Source organism: Seriola aureovittata, chromosome 17 (assembly GCF_021018895.1).
Source record: "Seriola aureovittata isolate HTS-2021-v1 ecotype China chromosome 17, ASM2101889v1, whole genome shotgun sequence".
In the NCBI taxonomy this organism is placed as follows: Eukaryota; Metazoa; Chordata; class Actinopteri; order Carangiformes; family Carangidae; genus Seriola; species Seriola aureovittata.
This window is the reverse complement of record NC_079380.1, coordinates 4876722-4900822: the sequence shown is the minus strand read 5'-3', so window position 1 is coordinate 4900822 and position 24101 is coordinate 4876722. Positions and strand designations below refer to the sequence as shown.

General features: G+C 41.0%; 1 protein-coding gene across 2 annotated transcripts in view; it reads left to right on the top strand.

Moving 5' to 3' along the window:
• LOC130185490 (protein shisa-6) overlaps positions 1–23726 on the top strand; it is a 78511-nt gene extending 54785 nt beyond the window's left edge. The window contains exons 6-9 of one of the 2 annotated variants that reach the window (XM_056401978.1): positions 9835–9897; positions 10814–10834; positions 12809–12937; positions 19644–23726. In XM_056401978.1, coding sequence (XP_056257953.1) covers positions 9835–9897; positions 10814–10834; positions 12809–12937; positions 19644–20284 — 854 coding nt within the window. In that variant the 3' untranslated portion in view covers positions 20285–23726. The remainder of the gene's footprint in view (positions 1–9834; positions 9898–10813; positions 10835–12808; positions 12938–19643) is intronic. The other variant, XM_056401979.1, reaches the window with a different exon arrangement.
• The last annotated feature ends 375 nt before the right edge of the window (positions 23727–24101 follow it).

The window sequence follows — 24101 nt, the reverse complement described above, 5'->3', positions numbered from 1 at the left end:
CTCCTTGTCCCTCCATGATCATTTATCACTGTTTCTTTGGCCTGTAGGCTCTGGAGAGCTCAGAGAGTTTGTCTGCTGGTATTTCATATTCCTGTTAAGAAGTCACAAGGTCAGCCTGAGGGGGGGAGGTTGGAAACAACAGACTGTGCCTTTTCTTGACTGGAAAAAGCATGTCGGGAGAGCATGACGCGCCCAGGAGCTGAGACACACAATCCCTAATCAATACGGCAGAAACAAAGATCCTCGGCTTCAGGGGCCCCTGGTGGGAAGTCGTCATGTGTAATGCCGAGCCGATTGTCTCATTTCTCCTGTCCCTGTTCTTTTTTGGAGGGGGGAGTGGGGGGTGTCTGAACCACACAGGCAAACACAGTACTGTCAGAAATAAAGATGGGACTGAAAGAGCCAAGGAAACACAATTTTAACACAATGTTATCACCTGGATGGGACACAACCTCTTCAGAGGTGTTGAGGTGCACAACAGAAGCTAAACAATGCGTAATCCTCATTCATCTGTTCAGGGTGAATTTCTAGTTCACTATGAATTTTACATGACGCATGACTGATCAAAGTGTGAACTCGCGTCAAGCCAAATTAACCAAGTCTCAACTGAAAACGCTTTCTCAGAATTGGAGTGAAAGGTGTAAACATTTAGATGTGGTATCCTGTGCCGCTCTCTGCTAAATGCCAACAAGCAGCCAAGCTCGGCCAATAATTGCAAAGTCATTAAAAGATCTCTGTGGTAATTTTCCAGTTTGTGGTATCTTTGACAAAGCCTTGCCTTTTCTCCGCCTTTTAATCGTTTCATCAACCTGCTAATCAACAGTTTGCTTTGTGCCAAACTACCAATGTAATTACGGGAAAACGTGGAGCATAATTATGGAAAATAACTTAGTGGATAATTCATTTCTGGAAGACTCTGCTGCCTCCACTTCACACCAAACATTAGGAGAAAGTCTTAAAATGCTCGGTGCGTTTTCTCTTAATTACTTCTGCCACATAATGTCTTCAGTTTGAGCCATGAGCCTTATTAAATTCTCCCTTTGTAGCTTCGAATCATCAAAGTTTTGTCATTAAACTGTTTCCAGCATGAGATGATCTGTCTTCGGTTTCCATGTACGTTCAACAAGAAAGAAAAGTTTTCTTTGATTGTTTCAAGGAGCAATGAAATGGTTTTGTCACACGCAGTATTTTCAGTTTTTCAGTGTATTGGGTTCACTGTATGTTAATGTATGTGGGTATCCAGAAAGTTACAGCCACATGAGATTGTTGAACATGCAATTTCTAAACCACAGGCGCTAATCTGCTGCTGTCACAGCCTCCACTCTGCCAGAGTTTGGAACCTGGCTGCAGGGATTTGCTGCCATTCAGACGCAAGAGCATTAGTGAGGTCAAACTGAAGCTGATGTTGGGATGAAGGCTGAGTGTTTGCTGCTGGGAAAAACTGACTTGGGAGTGTTCACACTTTGAGATTGATGGCAAACACAGCAAGTAATAAAGCCGAATAACAAAGTGTTTAGCCCCCGTGCTAACCTTGAAGTCACGGACAAATAGCCTAGATTTGCTACTTGTTCGTGTTTGTAGTCCAAGTGAAATCAGATGCAAACAAATTGAACTGATCGTATTAATGTGAATATTGGATACTATTATGATCCGATGGTGCGTTTGCAGCCATTCCACCAACAGTTTGTTGATGGTTCTTATCAGAAAGTTGGAGATATCGCTGTCAGAAATTCATTTTACAATTCAGAGGCTGACATGAACAGTTTTTCACACTTGGCTGCTCAATGTGATGTGAATGCCGCATTAGACCAATGTTGGCATTGCATTTCAATGAGCGTGCTGCACTGACGAGGCAGGTGTATCAACACAACAGCTCTTACTTAAAAAAAATGCAGCAAAGAATCTTTTGCCACAGTGTCTCGCAACATGTACAAGCAGATGTTCTTGTTGCATTAACGAGGTGAATCCTGTGAGTTCAGGCAGACCAACATGAGTCCTCCGCTACGCTGCTATGACATACCGCCTGCTGCCACACCACTCACCTGAAATCGTACACCGTCACACGCTGCTGCCGGTGTTCAGATAGCGTTTCATCAGCCCCACCTCCATCCCAGCATCCGCTTCTGAGTCTACCTTCCCCTCGGGGCGACGTTATTGTCGTCACGCCCCACTCCCCGCTGTCCTGCGCTCGGTGTTTACTCACAAGGTCAGAGTCTAGTTTGCCGACGAAACCCTGCACATATTTTGTGTTGCATGTTGTGCTCGCTGCCTGATTCTGCTGTTTACCTCGTGATCTTTGAGATGCAGAGGATGTAGTTGTTGTCATTGTGATAACTTTGAAGATAAATACTCTTCTTTCACATTGCAGTATAAACAGCCGTGGACGCTTTTGACATCTTGATAAGCCTTCCAACTCAAAACGGTCTTCTAGATTGAATTTCTTTGATTCACGACACTTGAAGCACCACACCAACACGACCTCTTGCATTTTTCTTTTTTTTAATGTGTTGATTAAATAGTGGTATTTTCAGTCAAAATGCATATTAAGGTGTTAAAGTGTTGTTTGGATTTGGTACTCCAGTTTAACCTAGAGGTTTTGGATGGGGTTGAGCTCAGGACTCTGTGCTGTCACGCTCTGACTGGGGAAAACCAGTGAGCCTTGCTTTGTGCATTGGGACATATTTGAAATGGAAACAAAATGGGACGAACACAAACACAAATTGTCGCCACAAAGGTGGAAGCACACTTTGTATTACAGCATTATGATTTGTGTCCCCATACATTTGGCCATATAATGTGTGGGCCAAACTGTTAGTCAGTTTGTGTTGTGTTTTATTGTTGCAGATTCTCATCACAGTGCAGGTTTTTCTCCAACAACCAGGCCTCAGGTGTTAACTCAGACCTCACTGATGCTCTTGTGGCTGAATGGGAGAAAAATCCCTGCAGCCATGTTCGAGCATCAGGTGGGAAGCCTGAAACCAGAAGAACGGAGGCTGTTACATCTCAACAGCAGGTGAAAATAGCTGGAAAACAAATATTCAAGAGACACTCCATCCATCCAGGGCTGTTGCACAAGACTACAACAGTATGTCTTTAGCAGACTCTACAGGTTTTTCTCTCGTCATCCAGACCTCACTCCAGCCTCAACTGTTTACCGGGATCCTTCAGTTTTCCTCTTCATTCATGGAGTCCCATATTCCACGGCAAGGATAACGGCAGCTTTGTGTGATGTTACTTCTGACATATCGAAGAAGACATCAGATAAATCTGTGCTTATCCTTGTTAGTAATTCACAGACTCCCAAGAAGCCGGTGCTCCCCGAGACGCCGTCGGCCACGCTCACGACACTGCATGGGTAAGGTCGAGAGAGACTCTGTTTGTGTGGAGCAGTGTACCAGTGGAAGAAAATTCTTATCCAGCATTGAAATGTCCAGGATAGTTTGCTTCCCAGCTGCAGCTTGTGAAATGGAAAATTAACTGATTTGTTGTCGGAAAAGGATGCGACTGGTAAAAAGGCCTGGTCTTTACAGGACTCATTCATGTGCAGAGAGAAATAACATAACTGAGTGCACAGAGTGGGAAAATGCTACTGGGAAAGAGCGACTTTTTTAAATTCCCAGTGCACTGAGACCGACCATTAAGAGGCAGAGAAGGACATCAAAAATGAATACCAGCATGCTTGAACATACATTCACATCTCTCTCGTTTGCTGTAGCTGTGCTGCTCTTTGCCACTTGATATCTGATACAAAACCACAGCCAGAAAAATTTGCAGAAAAATGTAGTGTCCTCCAAAAGAGAAAAGAAAAAGTGCAAAGACAACATGCGGACAGTGTCCTTCAAACGCTCATTGTGGCTTGTATGAAATAGTAGGACTTGGAATGGATTTTTTTTGTTGTTGTTGACTTTAAAATAACAGCTCTTGTCAGATTTGTGACAGCCCAAAAGAAAAATCACCAGTGCTACTTTTCACATGAGTGTTTGTGATGTTTGATGATGGTCTTTAAGATTTATGCATTAAAGTCACAGAATGCCTGGATTTAACACTTGTGTAAGTCACTGCCAGTAACAGACAAGTTTATTTTATCCAGCGGATTCTCAATTGAATGATTACAAAATATACTTTATCCTGATAAATATCAATATTGCGATAGGAGATTGTGATGGAAAATATTGTGATAGAAAACGTCGCCCACTTCTACCACATGCATGAGCTCTGATTGGCCGGTTGTTTCAGCCATCAAGAGCTCCATAGCAGATCCGCTGAAAAGAAATGCTATAATGTAGAGGTGTGGGACCACCTCAGACATCAAGATATGCCACGGTCCTCAGCCCAAGTCTGGCCCACATCTGGGCAGATTCTGACTGTTATCCTTCAGTATTGTCTGACGTTGTCTGTGTGTGTGTGCCAGAATTGGTCCAGATGTGGAAGAAACATCTGACAATCACGCCGTATAGAATGTGCCAGATCATGGCCGCGGAACCGTGCGGATAATGGGGGGCAAAGAAACAAGCATGTGCTTATTTTATCTTCACTGCGTCAGAGAAGCAGTATGAGTTCAAACACAAATGTATCAAAGGAACTTTAATTTCCTGAGTAGGTCCTGATTTTTCAGTCTTTAAACATTTTGGGGACTATTTGTTCAAATAATTTCATACTAAAAGATTTCACAAAGTAATGATGATAAATTGATAGTGATTTCTTCTGATTATCTGTAATTCTTCCGTAACTTCTTCAGGTTTTGGTAATTCATTTGGAAATGTCTCCATTTGAGGTTCGCTCATCACAGATCCATTAGAGGTGCAGAGACACAGATTGACAGCATGCTCACGTCTTTCTTTTCTCTCCCAGTTTCCCTCTATGTCACTCTCCCTCTCCATCACACATTCGTATGCACAAGGGCAAAACGAGGTGATCTGTCCCACCAGGTCCACATGGTACTTCACACTCTGCCAGCATAATGACATAGCATGGGCTCTCTCTCTCTGTAGCCCGCGTCTGTCCATCAGCTTCCCCAGAGCGAGGCGTTTAAAATGGATCTGGGTCACAGTGGGATCCCCTCTGTCCACCCGCTGGAACCTGGAAGCATTCAATTCATTTATGACAGAGCCGCCTGCATTACTCCAGCCAATCCATGTGACACGCTGTACTGTCAGTGAGAGCTGCTGCATTATGTATTAACACTTAGCAGGTATGTTCTCCTCCACATACTTCGCATACTAGTGCTGAGCTCCGTCACCGCCTCAGTGTGAATGATTACAACTGAAATTTAGAAGAGGATGAAGAAATCTCCTGACATTTGCTCCACTTTCTCAGTCACCACTGGCGTCACATGACTGCAGCAGCAACAGTTAACATTAATTTTCCTTTGTACGTTTGATGTAAGGCTGCACAATGTTTTTTTGTGCTTGAATATGTGAAATTCACCAAAACACTGTGTCAGGCTTGGGCTGATATTTCATTAATATCGAATATCACGATATTTCCTGCTGCAAAAATAGTGGCAGCATCTCTTATAACTGAAACATAATTTATATATTATAAAAACAACTGTAACATAAAATACTAGATACAATCATATAAGTATATTAGTGACCCCTGATTTAACCTGATTACATTTACACCTGATATTAATATGTGTCTCCAGCATCCACATTGAGGTGCAATCACTCTGTCCAGCTCAGGTCACATCCTCCTTGTTTGCATAGCAACAACAAAAAAAAAAGGATAGAACAAGAATAGGAAGATAGTTATCTGTGCAGCTGCATTATTGTTGTTTGCTTGCTTTGCTAATGGCCGCTAGCTGCCTAATTGCTACCTTGCTGTTTTGGAACAGTCGTATTTCCGTCCATGTAGCTGTTGCATGTGGATTGACAACGCGGTTGCAATTTACACAGTGTGGTCACAATGCGTCCCTGAACACCTCCGGACGTGGTTTGGCTGATCGGACCACAATCTGTCCTCAGTGCGTCTTATGCCTGAACTTTCATGTGGTCAAGTTCTATCCAGTCATCCAAAACACATTGTAATGGCAGGTGTAAATGGGGTATTTGAAATTTAGCTCTTACTGTGTCTGTTTCCTGTAAATCTGACTGTTGTTGAGTGAAAACATACTGCAGAGGATCATTCATCAATTTGTGTATAAATGTTGTACCTGAATCTGTTTTTACCTCTTAAATCCATTTGTAGCTATGTCATTATGTCATTTGAATATTATAAGTATTTAGTAGTGATGTTGTTTAATGCATTTATGTGTATTATGTTTTTTTTACAACACTGTTGGGGTGGATATAAGTATATGGCCAAAAGTAGGTGGACACACTGACCCACCTGTGTTTGTGTAGAGGCCCTGTAGTTCCCGTAAAAGGAAACTCTGACGCTACAACACACAACATAATTTGAGGCAATCATTTTCTTCCATCTCTTTGTGATAACAGTGTTCGTCCCTTCCTCTGTCAGAGCCCCTGCGCACAAAGCAAGGTCCATAAAGAAATGGTTTTCCCAGTTGTAGAAAATCTTGACTAGCATGACCTCAACCCCATCCAGCACCTTTTGGGATGAACTGAATACTGACTATGAGCCTGCACTGGACCTCACTGATGCTGTTGTGTCTGAATGGGAGAAAAATCCCTGCAGGCTGTCAGGCTCCAACATCTGGTGGGGACACTGACAGCAGAAGGAGGGAGTCTCTGTTAAAGCAGCAGATTGATGCCCATGAATGACATGTTGAAGAATCACATATGGGAGGAGTGTTCAGCTGTCTTCATACATTTATGTAGTTAGTGTATTATGTTCCTTTATCTTCCTTCATGTTATAGATTTTTGAGCATCTCAACAGCAGGTGAAATCGCAGGTGCAAAACGACAAACATTTAAAAGACTGTGATATATTGCAACATTAACAACAGTGCACTAAAATGCATTTCCTGAAGTCAACTGTTTTTCTACTAATCAGATTCTGGTGCCTGTGACTTCAGATTTGCATGATGAACTTGTCCTTTCTTGGTATGTATTAGAATCAATGGAGGCAGAACTGAATATGTGATTAGTCACCATGTTGTTGGGGTCCTCGGGTTGTTCAGATCGCAGCAGTTTACTTCAGGATAGAATCACATTTCCAGGCACCTTGCTGGAGCTTTTCGGTTCCACTTGAGCTCAGATGACGTTGTTATCCACAGACCAAACAAAACTAAACCTCTCCAGCCTCAGAAATAACTGCATTGGGTGGTGAATGTGTTCCCTCTGACTGCTTCATGTTGCGCGATCTCTCACAATCCCGGGGTTTGAATCATGCCTGGGATACATCATTGTGTTGCTGGGACTAGACTTTTCTTTGAAATGCTCACTGCTCGAGAACAAATTACATATTATTTTTAGTGCCAGAGTTGCTGCAAAATACCAGCAATAACATTCAGATATCTCACACACATGTAAGCCCTGGACCAAGGAAAACTACATCCTCGCAGGGTGATAAACTTATGAACCCCGGTTAAACACTTCGTGCTACATTTTAATGTGTGAAATTCATATGGCAGTCGCTTTCTCTGCTGTGGAAAAAAAAAGGCTGTTATTTATTTGGTGCAAAACCAATTTAATTTGAAGTTCAAGTTCATAGCAGAGTAATTTAGCAAAAGTCAAACAACATTTGTCAGAAATGCCACATCCATCCGCTGAGAGAGGAACATCAGCTCTGATCTTTAGCGAAAGCAGCCTCCTGTCGTCTGTTCACAGCTAGCTAGAGCGCTCGCAGTCGTTGTTTTAAGCTATCAGAGCTGTGTTTTTATTGTCTTTAGCACTCTTACAGAATGATAGATGAATATATTTAAATGCAAATAAGGGTACCACCGTCATATATCTATGCTTTGTACGCTCTGCTGTTCAGAAAAACCAGGTGTAATTGAATAAAGGCAGTATTTCCACTCTGAAATTATTTGCACTCACCACCATCTCTGCTCAGTGATGGAGGTCTCAGATGATGTTGCTTTGTTCTTTAACCACTCAAACAACACATAACGATGTTAGCGCAACATCAAATGAGTCACTTACAGCAAAGATGGATCACCATGAGGTGCAGCCATGTTCTATGTTCCCTTTTTAAAGAGAGGCTGCAATCAATCATTTTGGCAAAGCGGCATTTCACTGTGGATTCTGTCAAATGAAAGAAACACTCACAGACCCAGAACTGAGCGTTGACAGTTTACTGCCCACTGGAGACACACTGAACAAATCAAAGCTCTTATATCTGGTGATGCAGCAAACACTGACTGCAGTGGGGTGGATGGAAAAGACACCTGATAATCTGCTGAACACGAGGATGACATTTATCGCAGTGTTACAGCAGCTTGTTGTGCAAGAGAGGGTTAGTGTTTTATCCCGGGTTGACCATTGTAACATCTAGATAATGCAGGTGTAAAGACAAGGTTATTTATACAACACATTACCTGCAAATGGCCAATTCAAAATGCGTTAAACAAGACTTAAGGGCTCTATTGGAACAGTCCAAAGAGTGTGTGAATGCATTCAGGGCGTGTCCACATCACTTTTACTATTTTCACAGCAGAAAAGTGTTTTAGGCATAACATGCAATAAACCAATCAGAGTGCAATCTCACACTCCCTTTAAAAGTCAGGCGTGCTTGCACCATGGTGGATTGCTATAATTATTATCCTTCCTCAGAGCAAATTTATGAGATTCATGATAGATTTTCCTCAGTTCCTGTTATTATTGTGTTATTTCTATTGTTTTTATTTATTACTTGCTCATTTATTGTTCTGTGTGTGCGTGTGTGTGTGTGTGTGTGTGAGGGGGGGACGGGGGGTTGGTTGCATTGTTTGTATGAAAAGTGCTATACAAATGAAGTCTGCTTGATTGATTGATATCATGATGCCGTGTTTTACACAGAGTTAGTTTCTATTTGTGGGCTGAGCGAATCCATGCTCTGAGCACAGCTCTGCCAACAAGTAATGGCACAAATCGCATTAAAGATCTTTTATGTTACATTATGAGAAACGTGAATAAACAGTCGGTTCATTATGAAGCTGTGGTGGACAAATTTAGTCTAGGTGATGAACGGGAAACACTGGCTCACTCTGCTTGTGTGTTGTGCGCCCGCCTCTGTAGGTGCATATCAATCTCTTGATAATACGTCCTTAAAATAAGAGTGAAATGATGAAACTGACCAGATTTTTGCTGGTCAATCGCACATTGCATCACAAGATAGCAATGTGCCAACAATGAGCCTGACCACACCCCATTTTAAGACCAACACGCCCCTGGGTGCACAGATGAGCACAAGTTTATTTGCTATAAACAATGTGTTATGTTCAGGGGACAGTGTGTGTGTGTCTATTCACCAAATTTCATGGCAATCCATTTAATAGATGTTGAGATATTTCAGTCCAGACCAAAGTGGTGGGTCTGACATTGACATCCCTGGCTGAAAATGAAACAGTAAAGAAGATAATACAATTGATCACTAAATTATTACAGTTGGGGAGAGTCTTATTTCCCTCTGGAAGTTTGTTGCAGGTTTAAATGCTGCCTCTTCGTGTTTAGTTTGGACTCTGGAAGCTGTAAGCAGACCTCTACCTCTACCTCTTTGGGGTTGCTGAAGAAATCTGAAAGACTGGGAAAACACCATGGCTAGATAGCACAAAAGTCAAGAGGGAAAGTCTATTTTCTTTTGTGATTTGAGTGAACTGACCCTTCAACATCAAGGGCGAGGACTAAACACAGAGTGTGCAAAAGTATATTTACACCCGTTATGTCAGATTTTTTTTTCCTGCTGTGAGTTGAAGCCAGCGCGTTAACTCTTCCTGTTCTTCTTTAACACCAGGAAACCACCACCACGACTATCAGCACAGCCACCTGGACCTGACCGCGCTCACTCCTAAACTGGGTAAGAAAACACACTAATGTAGAGCAGTAAACCTGTAATGAAAATGTAAGTTTTGTAATGTGCTGCCAGATCTCATCACGCTGCATCTTTTCTGTGAAGTTTAGGCCAAGATTTGATGGTGGTGATCGACCTGATTTGACTTTGGAATTTATATGCGTTATTATCTGTTTCTGAATGAACGTGAGCCAAACAGTTCTTGAAGTAGACTATTTTCCAAGTCCAACGACCAAAGTGTATCTTTCAGAGGGAAATTAAAATCTAAGGAGCTGATAAAGAAGTCTCGAGAGAAAATGAAAAGCAAAAAACAAAAAAAGTGTATGATAATCAAAGGATCATCTGTGCAGTTCAAAGTTATTGAAAACCCAATTGCTGTTATTGCATCCCATCTATTTCTCTAAATGTGATTTTGTGTGGAAGGGGAGCAGCTTTCAGTGTGGAATTACTGAACGGTCCTGAAACTAGATGCCAATGAAATGAAACACCGTGTAATTAAAGAGGGAATCAGGTCTTATTTGTTACAAAAATCCCCCTCCATGATATTCTGAAATCCGCACAGCCAGACGTTTTGTGTCGGTGTTTTCAGGTTCAAAACTAAGAGTCATTATACAAAGTTTTCCACCATTAACGTTGTGCTGCAGTCCACTTCCTGCCTGTCTGCCTCTTAAACAGTGCGGCCTGTTCACTGGGAAAATGGATTTCAAAAGTACTTTTCACCACCAAATAAAACTCTTCAAACGGTGCTTTTGAAGTCTATTTAGCTTTTTGACGAGGATCGTAGCTGCGATGCATAATTCAAGAGTTGCTGGTTTGGTCTTTGTGTTAACCCATGGCAGCCTCCAGTTATGGGAGGTTTGGTTGAAACATTCTGTGCACATTGATTGTCATTGATCCTTTTTTTCTCACTTGGATTTGTTAGCCCACAGACAAATGAGATACGGTAAGTAATACACATGCACTTGGTGTTTATGTGTATTTTTCTTCATCTTTTCTTCCTCATGTATCATGTAGAGATCAAAATTATTTATCTGCACACCGGGGGTCATTTTTATTCTCCTTTTTCTTTCATTTTTTTAATAAGCGCTTTTGTATTTTTTGCAGTCACAAAACTTCACGCCGCTGCATTAGAATCCATGACCTTTAGTCCAATCTCTAAATCTTTTCTTTGCACATTATTTTTCCGTCCTTCACTCCTCTAACCGGCTCTACCTTCCCCACAAACCTGCACACACACTTTTTCCGACTCAGTGAACGTCTCCCCTCTACACCATATGTTCCTCGGTGTTGTGTGTCCCTGTCCTCCTTGCTGCAGTAGTCGCCCGGTCCTATTTTTAAATCCAGAGTCCCTGCCCGTATCCCAGCCCTCCCCACCCGCTGTGCCTCCTGACCCATGACTGGGCGTCCCAAATTCTTGAAGCCACGGGAGCAACACGCAGCGCAGGGAGCCTTAACGGTGCCGCACGTATCACTGATATCTCAAAATGAACTGTTGAAGAAAAAAAAAAAAAACAAGTGTCACTTGAGCTGCAGTTAACAGATGCAGTCTCCAGCTGCCTCAGAAGCAAATAAGCACAGATTAGTAAATTGTGTTGATGCTACAACTTGTCAACATTCAATGAACAATAACATCGGATGCCCAGGGGGTGAAAGTCACCAGACTCCCTTCAAAAATCAGGGAGTATAGTTTGCCTTAGCAGGAAAAACACTGCACAATTTCTCAACTGCTCTTTATAACCAGCTCTTAACTGCTACGGTGTTCTTGTAAAGTTTGCAAAGGACAAAATCATTTGAGGAATCTTAAATTCAGCCAAGCGAAAAAAGAAAAGTTTGCTTATTTGGAAGCTGTATGAGGAATTAGGCGAGGTAAATATATTTGAAGAGCACATTATCATACACAGAGGTCATTCAAGGTGCTTAACAGTAGGCTGGGCAGGGCAAGTTTATTTATACAGCACCATTCAGACACAAATGCAAACACGGCACAGGATTAAAAAGATGTTAGCGTATGTAATTTATTGGTGAGCTGCAGCAAAAAGTGATGCTTTATGCCCTGATTTAAATGAGCGGACAGTTTTAGCAGTTCTGATTCTGGGCACAACGAGTAAACCCAAGTAGATCGGAGATGTTCAGATATAAAAGAAGCATACAGAATAGAAGTAAAAAGGCACACAACTAGTTGACAGCTCCTGCAGATCTTAGACACCTGCTAGCTATACATCAAACATTTAAGAAAAATATTGAAGGCCCAGACTATTTAGTGACTTGTAGACAAAAAGTAAAACGTTAAATTCTGCTCTGTATGTGACTGGCAGCCAGTACACAGACCGGAGAATTGGAGTGCCATGCTCTGTCTTATTAGTTGTAGGTGTAACCCAGCGGCAGCAGCAGCATTATTCTGAATAAGATGTAGCTGTCTACTGGTCTTATTTGGTAAACCAGTGAATTAATGTTCAAACCGACTGAGAATATATTAAAAAATCTTGTCTGGAAGAAAATAATACAACCAAACTTTTCCACATCATAGGGTAAATACAGTACAAACTCCTTAACACAGTGGTTGCTGCTAGGTAGCTACAGTTCGTATCGGCTGCAAGAGATTCTTGTAGTCAAATAAAGCAGGCAAAAATTCTCTTCAGGAAGTAAATTCAGATGATATAAAGTTGCTCCCTGCATAAGTTTTAATACCTCAACATGCTATTATTTAATTTGGAATAAATGGTCCAAAGAAAACCTGTAACCACTGCAGCACCAGGCCACACATCCAGAGATTCAACCAGGCAGATCTCCAAAGGCTGACCTCCAGTAGATCCATCAGATGGTGTGACAAAAGCTAAAAGCCGCCGTTCACCCCAATCTTTCTGACTTTCTGTGAACTGACTGCACTGCACGGCTTCCTCCTGTGTCCCCCTTGTAGAGAGACCCCAGCGGATGAACAACATCCTGACCTCAGCCACGGAGCCCTACGACCTGTCCCTGTCCAGGTCCTTCCAGAACCTCAGCCATCTGCCGCCCTCCTACGAGCTGGCCCTCAAGTCTGACTTAAGTACATACTCCTCCTCTCTCCACAGATTAAGTAGGTGGTCCTTCATTCGTCCTCTGTCGCCGTGTTTTGCCTGATGCACTGAATTAAAAAAAAAAAAAAAAAAAAAAAAAAAGGCAGGGAATGACGTCACCCCTCGTGCCCTGTGCATTAAAGGGTTGCCGCATTCGCTGCGTCTGGCCTGATTAAATGTCTGAATGTCCATTACAGAGACATGCATCATGATAAGTATCTCCAGATGTTTGGTGCCTCATCACGCAGATAGTTCTCTCATTTTTTCCACCTTTTTAGGGAAATAAACTTCTTAAAATGCATGACAATGCACTAAAGCCCCCATACTCATTCCCATCGACTCATCTATCGGCCCATCCACTGACATCTAATTGGCGTGTAATTTGGCTCCATCTGCGGCCCATGTCATGTTGCTAATGTCTCTTAATGACATATTAAGAGACGTTTTTTTTTTTTTCAGCTGAATGGCTTCTATAAGCCAACAGGATGGTGCTTTAATGCATAAGCAATGCTCCAGTTCATTATGTTTGCTGTGGCATTTTCAACTCGACGACAACGTGGATGCTGCCATTTCAACATCACGACCAGTGCATGCCTCCTGTTCGTTAGATTAGATGCATGTTTTGTGTGCTTACACAGATTTTTATTTATTCATTTAACTTGGAAGTCTCAGTGCAGAGTGGTTAATGCCACTTAAAAAAAAACACAATTCGCTTACAATATTCACACGCAAGCATTGTAGTTCAAGCTCTAGAGTTGCATTCTCCATGAAACATGCTTTTAATGTGACATTCGAATAAATGATCTCAGGCCCGGTTTATACCCAGTTCAGCACAGACTCTGAAGATACTGAAGATTTTCCATTTAAATAATCAGGATTTAGTGATTTTTACCATGAATTCCAAAGATAAACTACTATTAGAAACATTTACTGACGGTGATCGGATTTTAAACTCATCTCCAGATCTTTATGTTACGTTTAGCCCATATTTATGCAGGATCCTTTGGTTACCATGGTAACACACATAACACCGTCAGCACACGAGTGGAAGGAGTCATACAAAGACTGAAAAGGTGTTTATAAAAGAGGTTTCTTCTCGTCTTCTACTCGCAGCAACCACATAGTAACTATCCTCACAACTATATGTCGACGAATAATGCTCCTAATTAGTGATTTTTTGGTGAGCGCTTTGTGGGAGAAGAATCGCTTTGGGTTCAGTGAAGCGCTGCGTGACTTGTTGTCAGGTCCCTGGAATTTAGGGGGTGACGTAAGGATGTCATGTTTACACCTGCTGGTTCTTCTGGACCAACGGAACTACAGATGTAAATGTATTTTACATAGAGCTACATAGCTATTACTCAGCCTGACTCATGCATGTACATGAGTCACTGTACTATAGACCAGAGTTCACTCACAGGCCGACCACATTCCGGATCTGGACCGAGACGGCGTCCTATCCGAAATATTACATTTTGAGCGTTTGTATTTTAACTGGCGCAGCTTTTCTTGCCTTCATGGCAGTGGTCATGTGACGCCACTTAGCCGATCATTGCAACTGGAGACAGTCAGTGAGATACGCACACACTTTGAGGGACGACATCGAAGAAGGGAGAAGAGGGAGAGAAAGAGAAAAGCTTTTTACAGCTGTAGATTGTTTTTTTTTTTTTTTTATAAAACTGGTTGAGACTGTTGGTTTACTGCTGGAGTTAATCATTAAAGAGAAAAATGGGAAGTCAAGCTACACTTTTTATTTCATTTTGTAAAATTAAGCACATTATTATAATTTTCAATTGTTATTATTAACTCTGAACTTTCCTTTACTTTAATCGAATACCCCTGCTATAAACTAAACAAGCCCTTCTTAAAAAAAAAAAGGAAAACTAAAAACTTCTAATGGGTTTCAGTTTCTTTATACGTCGATCAACATGAGTATGACGAGTCTGTTTGTCTTCCAGCCATATTCAAAGGCATTTGTATGAAGAACTGTAGAGGAAAGGTTTGATTCGCAGATTCAAGGTTAGTCCTGAAGGGAGAGAAAAATGAGTTTAGAGAGCACACCTGATGTTGTGGCCTTGTAGCCTTGTTGGCTTGTTGCGGTTTAATGGAGAGAAAACATGTGGAAGACAGTGTAAGCGAATACATTACACAGATTTATTTAATCTGATTATTGTGTGAAGATAATATCAAGGTGTGTAAGAAGATCTGATAGAGAGCTCAGGAGGATTTTGGAGATGTGGTTCAAACAGAAACTTTAAGATGCAAGTGAAGAAACTTGATGTATAAAAGCACTTTCAGTTGACTACTCATACTTCAGATCCTCCACTTGAGACCATCCATTTTTCAGTTTTCAGACTATGAGGAAAATTCTTGAATCAAGTAAACAGACACTGAATATGTGCGGCTACATGTGCCATCATGTCGTGTTGGCTGATTTAAGCACTACAAGAGGAAACATGCTCTATGCTCACTTGTGTATTATGTCGTGTTACCACATTTAATAGATTTGTAGACAGTAAAAAACATTTCCTGTGGCCTCAAGTAGCTTTTCTGGGTTTAAAATGTCAGTGAAAACATCGCAGAGCCGTTTATCCAGAGGATTTGTGTTTGGCTTATTCTACCCGCACAACACAGTATTTGCAGGAATGAATTCAATGCATAACAAATTGCTACACAGTTTCTCTGAACACATGTGAACGCACAGCTCACTGTCCTTGAATATTAAGAGAAGCTACACACTGGGAGAGAGCTATTTAAAAGTGTCGTTGGTCCCCCCCCCCCTTTTTTTTTTTTTTCTTTTCCATGGCACAGTTAGGTGATAGAAAAACACGCATCGGCGCAATCTCCTTTCAGCGCGTTCAACATTCGTCTTTTATACGTTTGCCTTTTCTCTCCCTTATCGACTCGAGGCTTTGCTCTTATCTCACCGGAGCCTTGTACACACACACACAAAATCAGAGATGAATCACGGCGAACTACAAAGAGGCTTTTCGAATTTGAGACAGGAGCCCCGCAGAATTTGTCAAACAAGCAAGCAAAGTCGTCTCTTGAAGAAAGCCCTTCCACTTGGGGGGGAAAAAAAAAAAAAAAAAACATTAAATAGTAGGTTCAAGCATGAGTGAGGTCTTTGGAAACAAGCCTAAAAGTAATATAATTACTTGCTGTTTTAATTAAACCATCTGGAGAGACGATGATGACTGAATTAAATTAGTATGGTTTATTTGCAATTTTAAATGATCGTGTGTGTATGTGTGTGTGCCGTCCTTCAGTGATGTCAACGAGGCAGAGATTGAGGACGTTGCTCTAAAATAACCCGCTCAGCTCCTCTGAGGAGGCAGCAAAGAAGAAGGAGACACCACTCTTATTTCTTTCTATTGTCTTTCACCTTAATCACCCTAAAAGGAATTAAAACACCTTTCAGAACAGACAAGCCACCTTTTAATCCTCCCAGAAAAAAAAAAACATAATGATATTGCTGCTTTCTCCTTTTAAATTCCACCACTTCTGCTTTGAACCCCTCTAAAGATTACTTTATAATTGATGTTCCACCAGTTCCATGAGTGTTAGTGCATTATATGATTACAGTCTTCTGCGATCAATAGCTGACATATAAATATACTGGCTATATTGAACCTAATCTAGCAGAGTGGGGGCTGGGGTTTAATTAGCCACTGTTAGCAATTTCCTGTGTTTGTAGCTCCACTCCACGCTCGGGACCCTTTAGCCCTCTCGCAATCATGTTAATTGTAAAGTGCCGCAGAGATGGGATCGAGCAATATGCATCGCCCCTCTTAAATCATTTCAGTCAGTTAAAGTGTAAACAGTGTAACGTGTACACTCATAAAAAAGCAGGACTTAAATCAAGAGGCAGCTCTGCAGGAAGATGGTGAAGAAGTGCATTTGCAGTTGGCCAGTTTGAGGCAGCTGAGGCTCAGAGCCTCCTTTCTTCTGATTGGCTCACCCACCTGTTGTTACTAGAGCTCCAGAGAGAAGCCTGAGAGAGGAGATGTAAAAGTACATTGAGATGGTTTTTGGTTCTTAAAACTACAAATATATCTTCTTATGGATCAACACTTCCAATAAAACACAGTAAAAGTGTAAAATATGGGACCTTTAAATAGTGGCTGCAGTCTTTATTTTTTATTTACTTTTTAGTATCCAGACCTTATTTCCCCTGATATTATCTTTTATTATATTTTAGTGAGAGGTCTGCACCTGTTCTGACTTGCAGAAGAAAGAAAACTGTTACCAACAAGCAATCCATTTTGATACTTCAGTTTTTGCAATTTAATCTTTTAGTGCGCAATTGGACTGATAGCAATCAACATATACCGGCGACAACATAAAAGTTCCTATCCCAGCCCACAGGTTCAGAACCACTGCTAAGCATGATACCTACCATTCCGGGTAAGCCTTTATTTTGAAGGAAAAGGAGTGGTTGTCAGGTCAGGTTAAAAAAATTTCCCAAACATTTATACCAACATGGTCTTTGTGAGCCACGTGAACAAAAAGCAGGTCCACAAAAGTGTGTGGACTTACCTATTCTTTTCTTTCATATGCTGTAGAACACTATCCACCCTCCAAGCTTTCAATTTGAAACATTTGCAGGAAGGTTTGAGTTTCATTGATGATAACTTCAACAAATGGCACAGTAGAGGAAAAAATAGAAAGGACATGATCCCCACCCCCACCGTTGTTGCCTTTTTTTTTGCATTTACTGTGTTTTTTTTGTTGTTTTTTTTTCTTATCAAAGGGGGACATAATGAATTCCTGTCACATTAACATTTGAGTGTGTAATCACTACAGATCTCTCACAGTCACTGGATACTTTAGTTTGACCTATGAATGGAGCTATGGGCCACGGCTTGTCAATTGTCTGCATACTTGTAGCCTCTGGTTGAGTTTGGTTGACATTTTCTGCCATAATGTCATATCTAAACCAATCCCTCTGGGAAAAACACTGGAGCTCATCGCCACAGGCCAGAGTCGGGCCTCCTTCATTAAGAATGCACAGAGCAGTGGACATGAAACCCCTTGTGGTGGGACAATAAGGTGACCTTCTGTATCCAGGCGTGACATCTCTCCCTGAGCATCCAGACAAGTAATCCCCATCCTCACTTTTCTCCATGACTCTGTGAAGCGTGCTATGGTCCTAAAGCAGCCGTTCGCCCTCAGTGTTCTGCGATAATTAACGATCGCAGAGGTAACGACCCCTTAGCTGCAACAGTTAATCAGAGAACTTCAGCGGTAACGTCCCCTTGTGTGCCAGAACTGCCAAAAAACAGGTAGATGGAACTCTGTCGAGAGGTGATTCCTACATCCGTAATGACTTTACCATTAGAGGTGTGTTCACACAGCCGAGAGACCTACCTGCTTTCTGGCAGAGGTATTAAACGACCGGTTGCCCATTCGAGCACCAGCAGCGCATGAACTGTTGAGTACTGCAGCATCCTAATGAGGCCTCTCCGCAGCTGAAGGACAACTACACTGAAGAGAGTCTGAGTTGTCCTGTTTTTCCATGAGGAAAAAGGACAAAACAATTCAAAACAGTCTGAATAGGATTCGCCAACTGTTGTGTTCATGCTTATTATCATCCCCTCAACAGGAGCCAGAAGGTGCAGACATTAGCATTGTCTTCTCTCGAGCTTTTCAACCACTCTTATTCTAATCAGAATATTTAAATTAAATCTAAAGAGCCTATTTAAACTATTTAAGGATTAACCTAAATTTTAAGTGACACAAAAATATGTCAGAATGATTATAATAAGCTTGTACTCGTATGGGAAGTTCAGTTACGGTGCCTTGCTTAAGTGAGAGTAAGCACATTTTAATACCAGCAAAGACATGTTGACAAGAAGTGTTCCTACTGCCTTTAGGATCACGGCTGTCCCTTTTTTCATATTTGTGGGCAAACATCAGCAACACAATCAGATGCTACAGTCAGTCACTTGATTTATTAATATTACAAAGATTACACAGCACAGGTACTGTTTTTCTCGTGTTCATTCGAGAGGGACTCACCCAGTAATGGGTCAGAGTCTCCAATTGACCAGTTCATGAATCAACCTTTTATAATGAGACTTTCCACTGAGTGACTCCACACAGAGAAACTCTAAGGAGCCTCCTTCCAGCTGGGCATGGTGAAACGTTTCACAGTTCTAACCTTTCTCTGCGATGAAAAAAAAAAAACATGAAAATAAATCTGACCCAAACCTTGCAGATTCCAAACAGTTCCAGCATCATGTCTCACAAATGATTGGTGCTTGAATATTGCAGATAAATTTGCATTATAAATTTGTATTAAAGTCCTATAGGGTTCTTGCATGCTCATGCATGGATTGCAAGATTCGTTTGTTTGTTTTGATGTGTCAAATTTTACAAGAAAAGAAATTGTCTCATGCTTCAACTTTGGAACTTGCATGTTGCAGATTTGGTGTAATGGGCCCCTGGAGCTCCATCATGACGGTCTTATTGATTGTCATTGAGAGATAATGAATGGCTATCTAGGAAAAAGGTGCACATTCACAGATAGATTTTTTTTACAACTGGTAATTAAGGCACTTAATTACAAAATATCTTATTTTTTTAACCAAATTGTGCCTAATACTGTACAAGCATCTAAAGGGTGTATTTCTTCAAAGCAAAAACAGTAGTCTTAATACAGTTGATACAGTCATCACGTGTTTTCTTACTCCTCAGGTGATAAGGACATAGATGAGTACTACACAAGGAAGCATCATCATCCTGATTTCGGAGGCCGGGGACCGACCCACATGGTGAAGCTGAATGCAGATCCCCAGCATCACCAACAGCACCAACAGCACCAGCAGCACCAGCAGCACCAGCAGCGACAGCGTCCCCGCCGAGTCCAGAGAGCCATGTCCCAGGACCACGTCCTGTCTCCTCCCAGGACACCGCGTCGCGGAGACTACGGCTTATCTTCTTATGGCGTCATGGCAGCTGCCGCCTACGGGAGCAGCCGCCACCTCTCAGAGGAGCAGCTACTGTCAGCGGACCGCCTCCACTCCCAGGATCCCTTGCTATCCCCGGCAATGAGGCGTGACAAGTTCCGGGAGAAGGCGATGGCACGAGCGATGTCTCACGCCGACATGCTGATGCCAACCACGCCTGTCATGGACCGCCACAAGATGACCAAGATGCACTCTCAGCCCAGTGCCTCTAACGACTCCTACAACACGCTGACGGTCAACCACCACGTGACCACGTCTAAGAGGCAGGCGTTTGCCTCCCGACGAACACACACGGTGGACCACCTACAGTACATTCCCGGCCATCACCACACATACCGCACTGCCAGTAAGAACGAGGTAACTGTTTAACCGCAGAGTAGAAGGATTCCCGAGACACACCATGGACTGTCTTCTCATTAAAACAACCTCCTGCATTAAAACTTCCTGCTTTTTAGCACAAGCTTCCTGTGTCATCCAGATTTTGGGGTAACTAGAATTAACCCTGGCAAAGACATTTCTCTCTTAGAGCATCATAAGGGCTTTGAGCACTGACACAAAGAGGGATCCTTCATGTCAGACATTTGACAGCATGAAGAAAATATTTTTTAAACTGGACATCGGACTGGAAGGGAATTGTATCAACTTTATAAATATATAAATATACTATATTTACGATTTGTATTTTCAGTCCTTGTTATAGCTTTAGAGATTCTCATTGACTGATGTAAGCACTTCAAGTGGTGCCTCTTAAAATTGTCCCATTTCAGTGATGAAGTGGATTTGTGGGTTAAAAAGCACAATTAATGAATTCCCTTGTTTTTTTGGTTAATTTTAATCTTCTTCTTTGGTAAATGGCCAGAACATATCAGCTTATTAGTGAAAACAGAGGCTATTTCTGTTGCATACAATAGATGATTGTAAATAGGCTATATTAGCAGCATTAAAACAAGAAAAGCTGGCCTTTTGGCGTTATTGTTTTGTTTTTTCTTCTCCCACCTGGAATCTATCATGGATTCACAATTAATAATTTTAATTTTAGATAAGGCAAAGATCCCAGATTAATATATTATTTCCACAGATGTCTGCGAAATATGTGGATCTAATATGTATAAGGGGAATATTTTTTTCTTTTTTCAACTGTGCTTGTAGCATAGAATGATTGTGTATGAAACAACCTTTCACCACTGTTGATTGGCAGCTTAATTTCCGTTCACACATTTCCTCGCTTTGTCATCCATGTGATGACCCTCCCCCACCCAACCTTCCCCTGGTTTGTGATTGGCCAGCTGCTTCCATCTCTACATATCAGGTACTCTGTGTCAGAACTAAGGAGTGTATAGGTCCAGTTGTAGTTTTGTGTCGATGTGATGATTGAAACAATCAAAACTAAAGAGGACGTCATAATCGCTAGTGAGTCAAGCATTAATTAAAACTGTGAACTGTTAGTCCAGATGTTTTCATCAAAGCAATGCCTTATTGTATGGAATCCCATATGCTCTTAATTGCAACAATCATGCTTTTGACACGTCTTCTTGTCTTTGCTTTTTTGTGCAATATTACTGATTATAATTTACCAGCAGAACCAGCAGTAAAAACCTGTACAGTTATAGATGATACAGTACATATACCTCAAAAAGACTAAATTCAATTGAAGAAGTCGCAAACTTTAAAAGGAAAACAATCAAAAGGTACATCGTATTCTTATTGGATTTGGTTCAACTATTCGCATGATCTGAATTAGCATTGTTTAAGGTTCATGGGCTCTTAAGTATGTGTACAGTGCTTTTGTTTTCAGCTATTCAGACAAATGAATTGGAGAGTATAAGTCTTCACAGGTTCACTTGTAATTAAGAACCAATCCGGTGCGTGATTGGACAGGATCCAAATTATATTCAGTCTAATCAGGTTGGGTAGAGTCTTGTTATATTGCCCCAAGTCTTGGTTTTGTGTCAATGTGTAATACCTGATCGGCTCCAAAAGGACTCCCTATCAGCTACAATGCCACCATGTGTTACAATCATGTTCTGGGAAAAACACATTTGTCCGAGTAAGATATGTAAATCTGATGGATAGTGTGAACTATTAAGTGCAGGAAAAATGTCAAGTAGCACTGCTCTTTTCAAACAACTTCAAGTTAATTGGCAGCATTATGCTCCTGCCAGACATAGTTTAGAAGATCAGAAGTAAGTCTCAAGTCTTGGCTATGAAGTCCTGTCTCAAATCCTTTGAGACAAATCCAAATCAAGACAAATAAGTTCAAAATCAAGACCCAAGTCGAGATAATTCAGGCCCAAGTCCCAACTCCAGACAAATTAGTCACAAGTCCATACAAGTCAGTTCCAAGTCCAGACAAATCAGTCCTAAGTCCAGACAAATCAGTCCCAGGTCAAGTTCCAAGTCCAGACAAATCAGTCAAGAGTCAAGACAATTCAGTCCCAACTCAAGATAATTAAGTGCTAGGTCGAGTTCCAAGTCTAGACAAATCATTCCCAAGTCAAATCCCAAGTCAAGTCAAGACAACAAAGTCTTAAGTGAAGACAAATCAGTCCCAAGTTCCTGACCAAGACTACAAAGCCACAAGTTGTGAAAAGTTAATTCTAAAGTCAAGTTCCAAGTTAATACAATGAAGACCCAAGTTTTTTTTTTATTGATTTGTCCGTTTAAGGTAGTTCCATTTCCAATTGTGTCCAAAATTTTGGACCCTGAAGACCTCTGCTGAAGAGTCCAAAGGCCTTCACAATACAGTATATGTTTATTGTCAGACTGTTTGAGGGTGAAAATCAGTCTTTAGTAGGAAAATCTTTGTATTTCTGTAGACTTGCACTGTTCATTCAGAAAATGCCAAGAATAATGACGTTGTGGTTATCTGTCAGTGAAAACATCAGATTGATTATTGTACAAGTAAAACATAAAGAACGTTGCTGTTTCTTCAGATATTTCAAGTTGTAGGCTACTGTATATAAAAACTTGAACAATGTTATTTGTGATTGGAACTGTCTCATTTCAATTGCAGGAAAGCAATGTCTCATTACACATAAATCTATGATTTTGTTGAAATACACTCATGTAATGTTGCGTGTTTTTCTTCAATTGACTGTCTTATTTTTTAATTAAATAAACTATGATTTATTGACAGTGTAGGGATGTGGAAAGTTGGCCAAATGTATCTTCAACAAATTCATTTCTTTAACTTGATGTGCTACTTTTTTATGCCAGGTCTGCATTAAATGATGTCAATCAGAGGTTGTTTTTTTTTTTCTTCTAAAATTATTGTCTTTGTACATATTATATGATTTTTTTTTCCTTTTTCTTGGAGAGTGCTTGCAAGGCAATGAAGTACATTCGATAGCTATGGGTGAGGGAGGGTGTTTATTGGTTAGACTTCCTCAAACAAGTATCTGTACCCCCACCTCACTCAACTAATCACAAACATCTTCCCCTTCTTTTCACTTAATTAATAATGATGTCATCCCAAGAGCCTTTTCTCTATGTGCAATATTTCCTGTTCATGCAGTATAACTCTATAGCCACTTACTCTCCTTTAAATGTTGTGAGATTCATTTGCTGCCATAAAGGCTTTGTTGTCCTTTTTCATTTAGGACTGTATTTGTCCTTCATAGTCAAAGAGGAGGTTTTTTTTTAATATAATACAGCTAAATGTAGTATGAATGAAAATGGTGTCTGTGTAATTGCACAAATAACTGGAGACTAATTTAAAGGTTTCAGAACAACAAAATACGACTGTTCTTGTGCATTTTATTTGTTTACAAACCATTAAAGCACATCATGTGTGTTGTATACATCAATTTAATCACTTATGCTTTTTCATATTGACTATGAAGCACGTTACACGGATTGTGTAAGAGTAGGTGTGGGATTTGTTCCTACTACTGTAGTTCCTTTGCTCTATGACAAAAAGTTAAAAGTATACCTTCTACCAACCATTTCCCACATCACCCACATGACTAAAAAGTAATTTGAATCAACTACTTTGTGTAGTTACTAGTAGTGAGATACGGTATAGTGCTATATGTTTGAAAGAAAGCTTAATAAGGATTAAACAAATTCAGGCGCTGTCAAAAATGAATGCTGCCAGCAACATTGTTCTCAAAAGACAGTGTAGTGACCCAGAAGAGGTTCTGGATATTTTCTGAAAAACAAGCTGATTAGACCTAGTTTCATGAGG